This window comes from Aotus nancymaae, unplaced genomic scaffold (genome assembly GCF_030222135.1).
Source record: "Aotus nancymaae isolate 86718 unplaced genomic scaffold, 86718_ANA_hifiasm-v0.15.2.pri h1tg000020l, whole genome shotgun sequence".
Classification (NCBI taxonomy): domain Eukaryota; kingdom Metazoa; phylum Chordata; class Mammalia; order Primates; family Aotidae; genus Aotus; species Aotus nancymaae.
In genome coordinates this window covers 40,886,012-40,902,962 of record NW_026988432.1, presented here as the reverse complement: position 1 = coordinate 40,902,962, position 16,951 = coordinate 40,886,012, and the positions used below count along the sequence as shown (strand labels likewise).

The following is a 16,951-nucleotide window of genomic DNA, read 5'->3' as shown; positions in this document are numbered from 1 at the left end:
CACAGCACATGTTAATGTTGCAGTTCTGTTTTCCTGGGTTAATTTTAAAATTGACAAAATTTATTTTGCAAAACTGTTTCCAATGTCTCTATGAGAAATGGGTCACTCTGGCTGGTGTGTTTCTTTCTTACCCTAGGCTGGTCATGTCTGTGGGGACAATATGGACCTCATCGATGGGCAGCCCACAGGATCTGTGAGGATTTCATTTGGATACATGTCAACGCTTGACGATGCCCAGGCCTTTCTCAGGTTCATCATAGACACCCGCCTGCACTCATCAGGGGGCTGGCCTGTCCCTCAGGCCTGTGCTGACACCCGGGAGGCTGGAGCCCCATCGGCAGAGGGCCAGGCTGATGTTGCACCTGCTGTCATGCGCAGACGTAGCCTCTTGCCTTGGGAAGATGCCCTCACAGGCTCCAGGGTTTGGAACAACCCGCCCACTGCTATGAATGCTGCACCTGTGGCCCCACCTGTATGTGATGTCACCAGAATCCAGCAGACTCCTTCAGAGAAAGCTGCAGGAGTCCTGGAGGGGGCCCTTGGGGCACCTGTTGTCACTAACCTTTACCTTTATCCAATCAAATCCTGTGCTGCGTTTGAGGTAAGGACTTTCACAGCAGCACAGAAATGCTTCTCTTTGTTTACTCTCTCTTTCTATTTTTTGATAAAGTGAAGAAAAGCATAAAAAAAGTCAAAATTCATCAGAGTGTTGTGGTGAGAAAAGCCATTCTCATTCTCTCTTTTCTTGGTCTGTGCTGACTTTGGAACATGACTCTGCTCATGGGGCTCCTGAGAGGACCATTTCTGAGAGGTGAATGTGTCATTCCTGTTATTAATGATAGCTGTGACTTTCACTGAATGTGTGTGCTGACTCTGTGCTGAAGCATTGTATGTGCTTATTTGTTTCATCTGATCCTCAAAATGGTCATATGAGGCGGACAGTAATATTATCCCTGTTTTATAGATATGGAGCCTGAGGGTTTTGAGGTTAAGCACTTTGCCCAGGTGACCTGAAGATATGTCAAAAGGACACATCAGCCAGCTTGAGGGAGCTCCCATTGGCCAAGTCTGTGGCAATGTGTGCATCAAAATAAGTGCTGATTGTGATGGGTGGTGAGCATTTGAGCAACACAGGAATCCATGAGTCCAGAAGAGAGTAAAAATGAATTAGTGAATAAATGGAGAAGAAGCTCAACTCAACTATAGAATACCAACTAATAAATCAATGAAATAATTTTTAAAACTACCACTTTGCAACCATCATGCCAATAATTGATTTAGGCAATAGTCATCAATAGATGCTAAATCTAATGAATGAAAATTTGGTAAGTAACAGGATATTTGCATATTCTGAAAATATCTGTCTATAAACAACTTATTAATTAGTAAGTACCACCTACTTATTGATGAATTTTACAATGGAGAAACCTAATAGACCCCATGTTAACCAAGTGACAAAAGTTGACATCACCAACATTGGGACAGAGGAATGGGGTGTGTCTCCTGGAATGCACAGAGGAGAACGTAGCATTACTTCTGTGGCATGTCTACCAAAAATGCAGAAATCATAAGGAAGCTCAGATAATCTCAAATTAAGAGACATTTAGTAAGGTAGCTGGACTGTACTCCTCAAAAATATCAAGGCGTGAAGGACAGGAGAAGACTGAAGGAGACTAGAGACCCCACAAATGTATGCAACACATGAGATTCGATGCAGACGGCAGAGGTGGAATTTGAATGGAGTCTATTGATTAGATGTAATATCATGTCAATGATAATATCTAATTTTGATGGTTGTACTGCAATTATGTCAGAGAGTGTCCTGATACTTAGAATATGTACACTAGAGTATAACGGGGGTGATGAGGCATCATTTTGCAACTTATTCTCAAATGATTCAGAAAAGTCAACAATCAGATAATCTGAGTGAAGGGCTTATGGGAGCTCTGTGCACTATAATTACTTTTATTTAAGCTTAAAATATACTTCAAAAATTGTGGCATCAGTAAATAATGTCACTTTTTTTGCCTCTTTAGTGCTGAGGGTAGCTGGGCTCCCTTCCTTCCATGTGGATTGCTGGGACATCTATGACCTGGGCTGTGGTCAGAACTCTGAACCTTTGCCTTTGTCTACACACCCTTCTTCAGCAGACCACTGGCTCAGGAAAAGCCCTCATTGAAGGGACACTGCACCTGTGCTGTTACATGCTGGTGCTGTTAAAACCTAACCTGTGGACAACCACTCCCACAAAGGCCAGGGGCAGGAAGCCAGCAGAGCCGCAATTGGACTAATTCTCTCTGCACTTAGAGAAAGCACATCCTTGCTAAAATAAAGGTTCAAAGAAGAAATGAGATGAAAGTGAATTGGTCTAGTAGCCTAGGAAATAAGTGGAAGGGACGAATGAAACTTAGAGAAATGTGACTCCCAGCTGACTATCCCCAGCTAAATCCCCAATTAAACCCCCAGATGGCTTAGGGAACCACCATGACATCTTGTGAGGATGCTGCAGCCTTTCTTCGATGTGGGCCACTGTTTCTAAGCTTGGGACCTTCTCACAACTGCATGAAACTGCTTCTATTGCTCCACAGCTGACTGTTCCTGCTAGAACGGTCAACCCAAAGAATATCATCTCCATCAGTTCAGGATCTCACCATCTTGCAAAAGCAGGATGGGGCGATAAGGTTTCACATCTGTGGGAGGTGAACCCAGAGGTGTGGTGGAAGGAGCTGCAGGAGGGAGCCCCTGGTGGGGCAGGTACACCTCTTGTACAGGTCAGCTGTAGGCTGGGAAACTGCACTTCAGAGACCCTGTTGGAAGGAAAACAAGCAAAATTAGAAACAATCAATGCATCTTGTTATTCTGTGATGGCAGCTCTTGATACCTATACCCACCTAACTGGTGGTTTTATTTTTTTCCATCAGCAGACTCCATCACATTTAATATTAGCTTTTTTTTTTCTTTTAGAGAAACACACCACCAGGAAGAACGTTTGTACCTTGTTTTTTTGGTCTTTGAAAAAGCCAGCGTCTTTTTGAGGAAACAATTTAAAACTAGTTTCTCAGGAAAGCTTTATTCTGTGCTGAAAGATTTCTTACTTGCTACTCACTTTATTCATTTATTCATTTGATTATTATTATTTTTTCAAGATGGGATCTCACTCTCTCACCCAGGATGGGGTACAGTGGTGTCATCAAAGCTCACTGCAGTTTTGAACTCCTGGTCTCAATCTATCCTCCCACCTCTGCCTCTTGAGTAGCTGAGACTATGGGCCCACCTCACCATGCCAGGCTACTTTTTAATTTGCATTTCTTTTTAGAGACAGGGTCTTGCTATGTTGATCAGACTGGTCTCAAACTCCTGGCCTCAAGTGATCCCCCTGCCTCAACCTCCCAAAGTGCTGGCATTCTAGACATGAGTCACCATGCTTGGCTCTACTCACTTTATTTATTTTATTTTTAATTTTTATTTTTTATTTGAGACAGAGTCTCTCTCTTGTCACCCAGGCTGGAGTGCAATGAAGTGATCTCGGCTCACTGCAACCTCCGCTTCCCAGGTTCAAGCAATTTGTCTGGCTAATTTTTTGCATTTTTAGTAGAGAAATACTTCTATACTATTTTGAAATACCTGGATAGGCACCACTGCTAAGGAAGGATATACAAGAGCAAAGGGCTGGGTGTGGTGGCTCATGCCTATAATCCCAGCACTTTGGGAGGCAAAGGCAGGCAGATCACTTGAGGTCAGGAGTTCAAGACCAGCCTGGCTAACATGGTGAAACCCTATCTTTACTAAAAATACAAAAATTAGCTGGGCATGGTGGCAGGCACCTGTAATTCCAGTTACTTAGGAGGCTGAGGCAGGAGAATAGCTTAAACCCAGGAGGTGGAGGTTTCAGCGAGCTGAGATTGCACCACTGCACTCCAGCCTGGGTGACATAGCAAGACTCTGTCTTAAAAACAAACAAAACAAACAAACAAACAAGAAAAAAAACAAAAAACAAGAGCAATGGCTGGAACCAGCTAGGAAAGGAGGCTTGCTTTTCACTGCAGACTCTTGTACTCTCTGTCATACCATGTACAGGCATTACCTGCTTAAAACAGGGTTTGAAGTGGAGGAGAGTGGAGTGTGGACCTGGAGGCTGAATGGGAGATATGTAGCTCCCACATCATCTCCTTTGCATTGTCCTCTTTGTTTGTTTCTTCTCTTCCCCTCTTTCTTCCTTCCAGAGTGGGTGCTGAATTCATGAAGTCCATCTGTGTTTGTACAACCACTATGCAAATAGGTGATGACCATCTTTGGGGGATCCCTGGCCTAAGACACACCTACCTTTTTGTTTAGGTGACCAGGTGGCCTGTAGGAAACCAAGGGCTGTTATATGACCGGAGCTGGATGGTTGTGAATCACAACGGTGTTTGCCTGAGTCAGAAGCAGGAACCGCGGCTCTGCCTGATCCAGCCCTTCATCGACCTGCAGCAAAGGATCATGGTCATTAAAGCCAAAGGTGGGAAAACTGTCATTTTCACAGAGCAGCTCCCAAGCTTTTGTACTCATATGAAAGTAAAATAGTGGCTTGCTTCTACCAAATATTAAAATAACCCATCAGCCTGGGCAATGTAGTGAGACCTCATCTCTACAAACAATTAAAAAATTATGCTGGGAGTGGTGGTGTGTGCCTGTAATCCCAGCTACTGGAGAGGCTGAGGCACAAGAATCGCTTGAACCCAGGAGGCGGAGGTTGCAGTGAGCCAAGATCGTGGCACTGCATTCTGGCCTGGGTGACAGAGCCAGACCTTGTCTCAAGGGAAAACATGGGGTAAAATAACCTGAAAGTAAAGGAAATCGTGTCTAGGAAATACAACAAAGAGTTTGTTCCCCTTTTGCTTTGGGAAATTTCAGGAGGGATAAAGATCTGACAGTCCAGACAGTAAAGAGGGGCCAGATGTGGTGGCTCACGCCTATAATCCCAGCACTTTGGAAGGCCGAGGTGGGCAGATCACTTGAGGTCAGGAGTTCGAGACCAGCCTGGCCAACATGGCAAAACCCTGTCTCTACTAAAAATACAAAAATAAGCTGAGCATGGTGATATGCCTGTAATCCCAGCTACTCAGGAGGATGAGGCAGGAGAATCACTTGCACCCCAGAGGTGGAGGTTGCAGTGAGCCCAGATCACACCACTGTACTCCAGCCTGGGTGACAGAGGGTGACTATGTCTCAAAAAAAAAAAAAAAAAAAAGGTATAACTTTTATATGAACTAGATGATATCTTTTTTACTTAAGTTCCTTTTATTTTCTTAACTCATCATAATGTATACTGCAGGCTTTTATTCTTCCTTGTTGATTTTTATTACAAACGATCAAACCTATAAAAAAGTATAGGCCTGCTCTGTTCAGTAGAACTTTCTGTGATATTGAGAATGTTCAAACTATACCTTGTCCAGTTTAGTAACCACCAGTCACATGTGACTATTGAAATGTGGCTAGTGGGACACTGGAACTGAATTTTAAATTTTATTTAATTTTAATTAATTTAAATAGCTACATGTAGCTATGCTACAGTGTTGGACAGCACAGGTATAAAAAATAATACACAATTACAGCATTTAATTTTAGCAAATCTTAACATTTGGCCACATTTCTGGTAGGTCCTCCTCTTCCTCTTCCTTTTTCTTTTTTAACATACACACATACATACATACATACATACATACATACATACATACAAACAACATTACATAGCAGTTGTGGTACTGGGTTAAAAAAAGATAAAAAAAATTGCAGATATAGCAGAAATTCCCTGTGGACCTCTCCTGAGTCTCACTCCTCCTTGTTTTCTATCCCACCTACCATTTTTAGAACATTCCCATTTTCTCCCTAACTTGTAGTTGTGCTTTTGTGATATATAACATTTCCATATATTCGTGATTGTGTTTCTTGGCTGTAAGTGTTCTCTATTTCTGTTCCCGTGGTTTATTTTTACTTGAACCAAGAGGCCAGTGTTATTTCTAGAGTTATAGACTGTGTCTTGATATCCCCACCCCCCCTTTTCTTTTTTTTTTTTTTTTGAGACAGAGTTTTGCTCTTGTTGCCCAGACTGGAGTGCAGTGGTGAGATCTCAGCTCACTGCAACCTTCACCTCCTGGGTTCAAGTGATTCTCCCACCTCAGCCTGCTGAGTAGCTGGGATTACAGGCATGTGCCACCAAACCTGGCTAATTTTGTATTTTTAGTAGAGAATGGGGTTTCTTCATGTTGGTCAGGCTGGTCTCAAACTCCTGACCTCAGGTGATCTGCCCACCTTGGCCTCCCAAAGTGCTGGAATTACAGGCATAAGCCACCGTGCCCAGCCCTAATATCCCCCTTTTTTTTTTTTGAGTTGTCTGTTGTCACATATTGCAGAATCTCTTTTTTAAGAGTGAGTAGTATTCCATTTAATAAATATACCACATTTACTTTATTTATCTCTTAATGGACATTTGGATTGTATTCATATCTTGACTATTGTAAATAGAGCTGCAGTGAACTTTGGGAGTGCTCAGGATACTCTTCAGTATCCTGATTGAAGTTATTTTGGATCGGTACCCAGAGTGAGATCACTGAATCATATGGTAGTTCTATTTTTAATTTTCTAAGGAATCTCAATATTGTTTTTCATGTTAACTGAACAACTTTGCATACCCACCAGTGGTTGCAAGGGCTCAAGTTTTTCCACATTCTCACCAACACTGTCTTTTTTTGGTTTGTTTTCTTTTGACAATAGCCATCCTAACAGGTGTAGAGTGATATCTCATTTTGATTTTAATTTGCATTTTTCTGATTATTAGTGATGTTACACATTTTTCATATACCCATTGACTATTAGTACATCTTTTCTGGAGAAACATCTATTCAGGTTCTTAACTCTTTTAAAAATTAGGTCATTTGGTTTTTTGTTTGTTTGTTTACTATTGAGTTGTAAGAATTCCTTGTATATCTTGGAGGTTAACTGCTTTTTCAGATAAATTGTTTGGAAATATTTTTTCTCATTCCACAGGTTGCCTTTTCACTTTGTTAATTGTTCCCTTTGCTGTGCAGAAGCTTCTTAGTTTGATATAGTCCCATTTGTGTATTTTCATTTTATTACATGTACTTTGGGTGTCATACTCACAAAATTATTGCCAAGACCAATGTCATAAAGTTTTTCCTGTATGTTTTCTTCCAGGAGCTTTACATTTTGGGATCTTATGCTTAAATCTCTAATCCATTTTGAGTTGAAATTTTTGTATGTTGTAAGATAAGGGTCCACTTTTATTCTTTTGTATGTGGATATCCAGTTTTCCCAACACCATTTGTTGAAAAGACTATCTTTTCTCCATTACGTTTTCTTGACACCCTTCTCAAGGATCAAGTTGACCATATAGGAATGGATTTATTTGTGGACTCTCTAGCCTGTTCCATTAGTCTATATATCTGTCTTTGTGCCAGTACTATACTGTTTTGATTACTATAGCTATAGTGATATATTTAAAATCAGGAAATGTGATGACTCCAGCTTTGTTCTTCTTTCTCAAGATTAATTTATTTGTCATATTTTGTGGGTTTATATGAATTTTAGAATTGTTCTTTCTATTTCTGTAAAAAAAAAAGCCATTGCGGTTTTGATAGGCATTGCATTGAATCTATAGATTACTTTGGGCTGTGTAGACATTTTAACTATTAATTTCTCTAATCCATGAACATGGAAAATCTTTTCACTTGTTTAATTTCTTATTTGTGTCTTGTTTAATTTTTCATCAATATTTTGCAGTTTTCAGAATATGAGTATTTCACTTCCTTAGATAAGTTTTTTTTTTTGTTTTTTTAAAGACAAGGTCTCACTCTGTTGCCCAGACTGGAGTGCAGTGGCATGATCATAACTCCCTGTAGCCTTGAACTCCTGGGCTCAAGCAATCCTCCCACTCCAGCTTCTTGAGTAGCTGGGACAACATGCGTGTGCCACCATGCCTGGTTTAGATAAGTTTATTTCTAGGTATTGTACACTTTTTTGTGTTATAAGTGGGATTGGTTTTCTTATTTCCTTTTCAGAGTGTTTGCTTTTAGTTTATAGAAATGCAGTAGATTTTTGTATGTTGATTATGTATCCTGTATTCTGCAACTTTACTGAACTCATTTATTAGTTCTAACGGTTTTAAAAAATGGAGTATTTAGAATTTTTTAATATATAAGATCATGTTTTCTGATCAAACAAGGACAATTTTACTTCTCCTTTTTCAATTTGAATGCCTTTGAATAGTGGAGGCAAGAATGGGCTTCTTTGCCTTGTTCCTGATCTTAGAGAAAAAGTCTTCAGTTTTCCATCACTGAATATAATATTAGTTGTAGGCTTTTTATATGACATTTATAATCTTCAGGTAAAATGTTGAGGCCTCCTATTCCTAGGTTACTGAGTTTTTATTATAAGAGGGTGATGAATTTTGTCAAATGCTTTTTCTGTGTCAATTGAGATGATTATTTTACCCTCTATTCTGTAAATGTAGTATATCACATTAATAGATTTTCATACGTTGAATCATCCTTACATCCTAAGAATAAGCCCACTTTCTCATGGTGTATGATCCTTTTAATATGCTGTTAGATTCAGTTTGCTAGTATTTTGTTGAGGATGCTTGTGTTTAGATTCATCAGGGATATTGGCCTGCAACTGTCATTGTCTGGCTTTAGTATCAAGAAAATGCATCCTGGCCTCATAAAATGAGTTTGAAAATGTTCCCTCCTCTTAGTTTTTAAGAAGGGTTTTGAAAAGACTTGGCACTAATTCTTCTTTAAATATTTGGTAGCATTCACCAGTGAAGCCATTTGGATATAGGCTTTTCTTTATTGAGAGGTTTTTGATTACTGATTCAATCTCCATATTAGTTTCAGGTTTGCTCAGGCTTTATTTGTTTCATGTTTAATTTCATTAGGTGGTATGTGTCTAGGAATTTATGCATTTCTTCTAGGCTATCCAGTTTGTTGGTATGTAGTTGTTTATAGTAATCTCTTATAATTTTTGTTTTTGTGGCATTTCATTTCAGATTTTATTTGAGTTTTCAATTTTTCTTAGTCTAGCTAAAAGGTGTCAATTCTGTTTATCTTTTCAAAAATCCAACTTAGTTGTGTTAATGTTTTACATTTTTCTATTTTATTTATTTCCGTTGCAATCTTTGCTGTTTCCTTCCTTGTGTTAACTTTGGGTTTATTTTGTTCTCTTTTTTCCAGCTCTTATGGTATAAATTAGGTTTGAGATGTTTCCTCTTTTTTACTGTAGACACTTAATGCCATGAGCTTACTATTTAGTGCTGCTTTTGCCATATCCCATAAATTTTGATATTTCATGTTTTTGTTTGTCTTTGGTATTTTATAATTTTAAAAAATTTCTTCTTTGATCAAATGGTTAAGAGTGTGTGGTTTCATTTCCACATATTTGTGAATTTATTCATTTTCCTGCTGCTACTGATTTCTAGTTTCATTTCATTGTGGTCAGAAACTTGATATGATTTCAGTCTTCTTAAATTTGTTAAGTCTTCTTCTTTTTTTCTTTTTTAAGTCTTGTCTTAAGAACTAACATATGATCTGTCCTAGAGAAAGACCTGTGTGTGCCTTAGAGGAATGTGTATTCTTCTGCTGCTGGGTAAAATATCATGTATATATATATGTTTATTAGGTCTATTTGGTCTACAGTATGATTTAAGTCCTCCTTTTCCTTATTGATCTTCTGTCTGCATGTTCTGTCCAATATTGAGTTTATTTTTATATTGCTATCTATTTTTCCTTTCAGTTCTGTCAATGTTTGCTTTATGTACTTAGGTGCTCTGATGCTGGGTACATATATATTTGTAATTGTTATATACTCCTAAGGTGGATTGATCCTTTTATCATTATGAAATATCCTTCTTTATCTCTTGTAATAGTTTTTGACTTAAAATCCATTTTGACTGATATAGACACTCCTACTCTCTTTTGGTTACCATTTGTATGGAATATCTTTTTCCATCTCTTTACTTTCAGCCTATGTGCATACTTAAACCTAAAATCTGTTTCTTGTAAACAGCATACAGTTGGGTCTTTTTATTCAACCATTTTAAACTCTCTGTCTTTTGATTAGAGAGTTTAATCAAATACATTTAGAGTAATTATTGATAAGGATTTGATATTGCCATTTGGCTAGTTGTTTTCTGTTAGTCTTATAGTTCTTTTTGTCTATCTTTTCATCTCTTGTTATCTTTGTGTTTTGTTGATATTTTATATTGATGGGCTTTAATTCCTTTATCTTTTCCTTTTTGTGTAACTTCTATAGTTTTTTTTTGTGTGTAGTTATTTTGGGGCTTACATAAAATATCTTAGGGTTATAATAGTCTATTTTAAGCTGACAGCAAGTTTAATCACAAACATAAACACTACACTTTAACCTTTGCTCCCCATACTTTATGTGTGGTTGTCAGAATTTACATCTATTCATATTGTGTATTATTATTATTTTTTGAGACAGTGTCTTGCTCTGTTGCCCAGACTGGAATATAGTGGTGTGATCTTGACTCACTGCAACCTCTGCCACCCAGGCTCAGCAATCATCCCACTTGAGCCTTCTGAGTAGCTTAGGACCGCAGGCACATGTCACCATGCCTGGCTAATTTTTATATTAGAGACCGAGTTTCACCATATTGCTCAAGTTGGTCTTGAATTCCTGAACTTAAGCAATATGTCTGCCTTGGCCTCCCAAAGTGCTGGAATTATGGGCATGAGCCACCACCCCTGGCCCATATTGTGTATCTTTTAACACATATGTATACATTTCAAGAGATGTGGTCTCACTCTGTTGCCCAGGCTGGAGTGCAGTAACATAATCATAGCTCATTACAGTCTTGAACTCCTGGGTTCAAGTGATCCTCCTGCCTGAGCCTACTAAGTAGCTGGGACTACTGATATGTGTCACCATGCCCAGCTAAATTTTTTTTTTTTTTTGAGATGGAGTCTCACTTTGTCACCCAGGCTGGAGTACAGTGGCATGATCTCAGCTCACTGCAACCTCCACCTTTTGGGTTCAAGCAATTCTCCTCCCTCAGCCTCCTGAGTGGCTGGGATTACAGGCGCATGCCACCACACCCAGCTAATTTTTATATTTTTAGTAGAGATGGGGTTTCACCATGTCAGCCAGGCTGATGCTGAACTCCTGACCTCAGGTGATTTGCTCAATCCCAAAGTGCTGGGATTATAGGTGTAAGCCACTGTGCCTGGCCCATGCCCATCTAAATCTTTAAAACTTTTAAAAAGATGAGTTCTCTCCAATCTAGGCAATACCATTCAGGACATAAGCAACGGCAAAGGTTTCATAGTGAAGACCAAAAGCAATTGCAACAAAAGCAAAAATTGACAAATGACACTTAATTAAACTAGAGAGCTTCTGCACAGCAAAATAAATGATCAACAGAGTAAACAGTCTACAGAGTGGGAGAAAATGTTTGCAAACTATGCATCTGACAAAGGTCTAATATCCAGCATCTATAAGTAACTTAAACAAATTTACAAGAAACAACACCATAAAAAAGTAGGCAAAGAACATGAGCAGACACTTTGCAAAAGGAGACATACATGCAGCCAACAATCATATGAAAAAAGCTCAACATCACTGATCATTAGAGAAATGCAAATCAAAACTACATGAGATGCCATCTAACACCAGTCAGAATGACTATTATTAAAAAGTCAAAATATAACAGTTGCTGATGGGATTGTGGAGAAAAAGGGATGTTTATACACTGTTGGTGGGAGTGTAAATTAGTTCAGCCATTGTGGAAGATAGTGTCGTGATTCCTCAAACACCTAAAGACAGAAATACCATTTGGCCTATCAATCCCATTACCGGGTATATACCCAAAGAAATATAAATTATTCTATTATAAAGACACATGCACACATAGTTTCATTGCAGCACTATTCACAATAGCAAAGATATGGAATCAACCTAAATTCCCATTAATAATAGACTGGATAAAGAAAATGTGGTACATATATACTATGGAATACTATGCAGCCATCAACAAGAATGAGATCATGTCTTTTTCAGGGACGTAGATGAAGCTGGAGGTCATTATCCTGAGCAAATCAACACATGAACAGAAAACCAAATACCACATGTTCTCACTTATAAGTGGGATAGCTAAATGATGAGAACACATGAACACATAGAAGGGAACAATAGATACTGAGGCCTATAGGAGGGTGGAGGGTGGGATGAGGGGGAGGATCAGGAAAAACCCCTAACGAGTATTAGGCTTAATACCTGGGTGATGAAATAATCTGTATAACAAACCCCCATAACACAAGTTTGCCTATGTAACAAACCTGTGCTTGTACCCCTGAACTTAAAAGTTTTATGTTTTTTTATAAAAAGATGAGGTCTCTCCATGTTTCCCATGCTGGTTTCAAACTCTTGGGCTCAAGAAACCCTTCTGGCTCAGCCTCCTCGTAGCTGGGATTACAAGCATTAGCCCTTGTGCCCAGCATATATTTTAACATACTTTTGTATGTATTTTTTTAATACTTTCATCTTTTGACTTATTTTTGTAGCTATTTTAAATATTTTTGTCTTTTGACTTTTATGCTAGGATTATAAATAAGTTACCCATTACCAATAGTAACACAATTTTATTTATTTGTCTATATACTTACTTTATAGCAAATTTCATGCTTTCTTATGCTATTGTGTTGCAGTGTAGTGTCCTTTAGTTTCCATTTGAGGAACTCTCTTTTGCATTTCTTATACATCAGGTCTAGTAGTGATACCTTTTCTCAGCTTTTGCTAGGTGTGGTATTCTTGTTGGTAGGTTTTTAAAAAATATTTTTAATATATCATCCTACTTCCTCTGGCCTACAAGATTTCTGCTGAAAAAAATCCACTAATTGTATTATGAGGGTTCCCTTGTATGTGACAAGTCACCTTTTCCTTGCCTTTTTCTTTACTTTTGACTTTTGGCAATCTGATTTTATGTTTCTTGGTGCGGATTTTTAAAGATAACTTATTTGATATCCATTGGGCTTTTTGAATTTGGATGTCCATTTTCTTCCTGGATTTGGGAAGTTTTCAGCCATTTTAAAAAATAAGCTTTCTTTTCTTATTCTTTTCAACTTTTTAGACTCCCATAATGTATATATTGGCCTACTTAATGATGTCTCATAATCCCCTAGGCTTACTTCATCCTTTAAATTCTTACTTCTTTTTGCTCCTCTGACTGAATTATTTGCAATGAACTGTCTTCATGTTTGCTTTTCTTTTCTTTTGCTGATCTAGTCTGCTGTTGGACTTCTCTTATAGAAAATTTTTTTAGTTCAGTTACTGTGTCCTTCACCTCTATGATTTCTATCTGTTACTTTTAACATTTTCTATTTCCTTGTTGAACTATTCACTTTGTTTATACACTGTTCTCTTGACTTTGGTGACTGTCTTTATAAAAGTTACTTTAAATTTTCTGTCATGTAAACCATATTACTCTGTTTCATTAGTGTCAGTTTCTGGGAATTTATCTTGTTCCTTTGTTTGGAACATCTTTGCCTGACTCTTCATTTTCCTCAACTCTCTGTGTTGGTATCTGTGCATTAGTTGTTTGTCAGTTTGTTTTGAGACAGTTTTTCTTTATTGCCCAGGCTGGAGTACAGTGTCATGATCTTGGTTTACTGCAGTCTTTGCCTCCAGGGTTCAAGCAGTTCTCAGCCTCCTGAGTGACTGGGTTTACAGACGTGCACTACCACACCAGGCTAATTTTTTCATGTTTTTAGTAGAAATGGGGTTTCGCCATGTTGGCCAGGCTGGTCTCGAGTTCCTGACCTCAATGCCCACCTTGGTCTCCCAAAGTGCTGGGATTACAGGCAAGAGCCACTGCGCCCAGCCTGTGTCTGTGCATTAGACAAAGCAAGCACCACTCCTAGTCTTCATCGACTGGCCTCACCCTACCAACGAGATTGACCAGAGATTCAGGGGGTCACTACCAACTCTTTCCTCTCTTAGGAGAATCAGGTAACTGTGTTTTCTATCTGCTTATTGTGAGATGAATCTGGGGAGCTCAAGATGCTACCTCCATTCTCTTGTGAGTAGCTTCACTGTGCCAGGCCCTTCAGAGCTCTAAGACTGAGAAGACAGAAGCCAGTCCTCTAGGGAACTCTCTTGGAGAAGGTGAGGTGCTAGATACACAAACCAGCCCCTTTGCTTCCCTAGGTGAAGCTGAGAATGAGGGGTTTTCTTCCTGATTGTATGGCACTGCACTGGGGGCCAGGTGTCTGGGGAGAAAGTGCTGGAAATCTCCCTATCAGTTTCAGTGAGTCTGTTTTCATGTTCTTCTGGGGTGCAGGAGCCTTTCAATTTGGTTCTGATTTCCTTGTCATCTTCTAATAATGATAGTTTGGTAGCTTTCTTTTTAATTTTTATTTCTCTTTTTCTTGTCTTACTGCATTTGTTAATCTTTCCTATATAATGAGGAATGGAGCACCGATGGAAGACGTCTTTCTTTATCTAACTTGTTGGAATGCTTCTAAAGTTTCAAAAATAAGAATGATGTTTACTGTAGTTTTTTGCTTAATTTATTTTATTAGGCTACAGTAGTTCTTTTCTTATTTTGCCAAAAGTTTTATCATGACTAAATTTATTTCTTACTGAATGCTTTTTCTGCATTTGTTGGTTATCATATTTTTACACATAATCTATTAATGTGATGTATTACATTAGTAAATTGTCTATAACTGAGCTATCCTTGGTATTTTAAGGAAAAAGTACTACTTGGCAATGACTCTGTAACACATTGCTGGGTTTGGTTTGCTAATATTTTATTATTTTGTATTTTTGTGATATTTGTATCTGTTTTTATCAGAGAGATTGATATATAGCCCATTGTTATTAAATTGTTCTTGTTCAAGTTCAAGTACCCAGGACATTAACATATGCTAATTATTGTTATTTTAAACTGTTACCTATGCATGTTACACACTCCTTTATATATATGATGTGTATAACAAAGAAAAAAGAATAAGTTTTCAACTCCACTGACATAGTAAGTGGGTTTATTTTTTTATAAGCAATAATTGTGATTAATGCAGAAATTTGTTGCTATCTCCTAGAGGCTACTGAGATTTCACATTCTATGCTGATATCTTTACAGAATAAGCCTTCATGCCTGTCTGTCTAATTTTAAAGGATTTAAGGTAGCTTAGAGAACAATGACCCCATGATGTGGATGATCCAGAAGTAGAGAAAAATCTTTCAGAATAATTTATAGAGTGTCCCTGGAGCCTTGCATGTGATTGCCCCCATGCAGGTTCTTCCATGAGAAGCTTGCTAAGTGCACACACTATTGGTGGCACTGATAATGATAAAGAAAGTCTTTGTGTTATAAAAAGATTTCTAAGACTCAGGCACTGCCTTGATGCAACCAAATTCTAGTGTCATTAAAATTCTTTTTTTGAGGCAGGTTCTCACTCTGTCACCCAGGCTGGAATGCAGTAGCACAATCTCAGCTCACTGCAACCTCCACCTTCTGACTCAAGCCTCAAGCGATCCTCCTACCTCAGCCTCCTGAGTACCTGGAACCATAGGCATGTGCCACCATGTCCAGCTAATTTTTGGTATTTTCAGTAGAGATGGAGTTTTGCCATGTTGCCCAGGCTGGTCTCAAACTCTTGAGCTCAAGTGATCCACCTGCTTTGGCCTCTGAAAGTACTGGGATCCCACGTATGAGCCACATGCCTGGCCTTAAAATTCTTGTATATTTCATAATAATGGGCTTTGATTTACATAGTTATTCATTTTTCAATTTTGAACAGACACAGTAATTGTACATATTTATGGTGTACAATGTGATACTTTAATACATGCATACAATATGTAACCAAATCAGTGTAATGATCAAATCAGTGTAGTTATATAGCATATTCATCACCTCAAATATTTATCCCTTCTTTGTGTTGAGGATGATAGTAAAATCCTCTCTTCTAGTTATTTTGAAATATTCAGTAAACTATTGTTAACTATAGTCACCCTACTGTGCTACAGAATACTAGACCTTATTCCTCCCATATACCTGTGATTTTATAACCATTAACCAACCTTTCCCTATCCCCTTCTTTCTCCTAGTCCTCTCTGCTTCTGGTAACCACTATTCTACTCTCTACTTCCATGAGATTAACTAAAAATTCCCACATATGAGTGAGAACATGCAGTATTTGTCTTTTTATGCCTGGCTTATTTCACTTAACATAATGTCCTTCAGGCTCATCCATGTTTCTGCATATGACAGAATTTTCTTCTTTTTTATGGTTGAATAGTATTCCATTACACATACACGTTTCACATTTTCTTTATCCATTCACTCACTGATGAACACTTAAGTTGATTCCATAGCTTGGCTATTGGGAATAGTTCTGCAATAAAAGGGAGTGCAGATATACCTTCGACATACTGAGTTTCCTTTCCTTTGTTACATTATTATTACTTCAATAGTTTTTGGGAAACAGGTAGTATTTAGGTACATAAGTAAATTCTTAAGGTGTGATTTCTGAGATTTTGGTGCATCCATCAGCCAAGCAGGGTACACTGCACCCAATTGGTAGTGTTTTATCCCTAATTCCCCTTCCACCCTTTGCTGCAAGGCCCCAGAATCCATTATGTCATTCTTATGCCTTTGTGTCCTCATAGCTTAGCTCTCACTTGTAAGAGAGAACATACAATGTTTTATTTTCCACTCCTGAATTACTTTCCTAAGAATAACATCCTCCAACTCTATCCAGGTTGTTGCAAATGCTATTATTTAGTTCCTTTTAATGGCTAAGTAGTGTTCCATGGTGTGTGTGTGTGTGTGTGTGTGTGTGTGTTTGTGTGTGTGTGTGTTTGTATTTATAAACACACTCCCACATCACATTTTCTTTATCCACTCATTGGCTGATGAGCATTTAGGCTG

At 38.3% G+C, this 16,951-nt stretch overlaps 1 protein-coding gene across 3 annotated transcripts in view; it reads left to right on the top strand.

Annotated features, from left to right (window-relative positions):
- The window catches only part of MOCOS (molybdenum cofactor sulfurase), an 84,835-nt gene that overhangs the window by 25,580 nt on the left and 42,304 nt on the right, over window positions 1–16,951 (top strand). For all 3 annotated transcript variants that reach the window (XM_064379259.1, XM_021670033.2, XM_064379260.1), the window contains 2 exons: window positions 137–601; window positions 4,336–4,498. In XM_064379259.1, coding sequence (XP_064235329.1) covers window positions 137–601; window positions 4,336–4,498 — 628 coding nt within the window. The remainder of the gene's footprint in view (window positions 1–136; window positions 602–4,335; window positions 4,499–16,951) is intronic.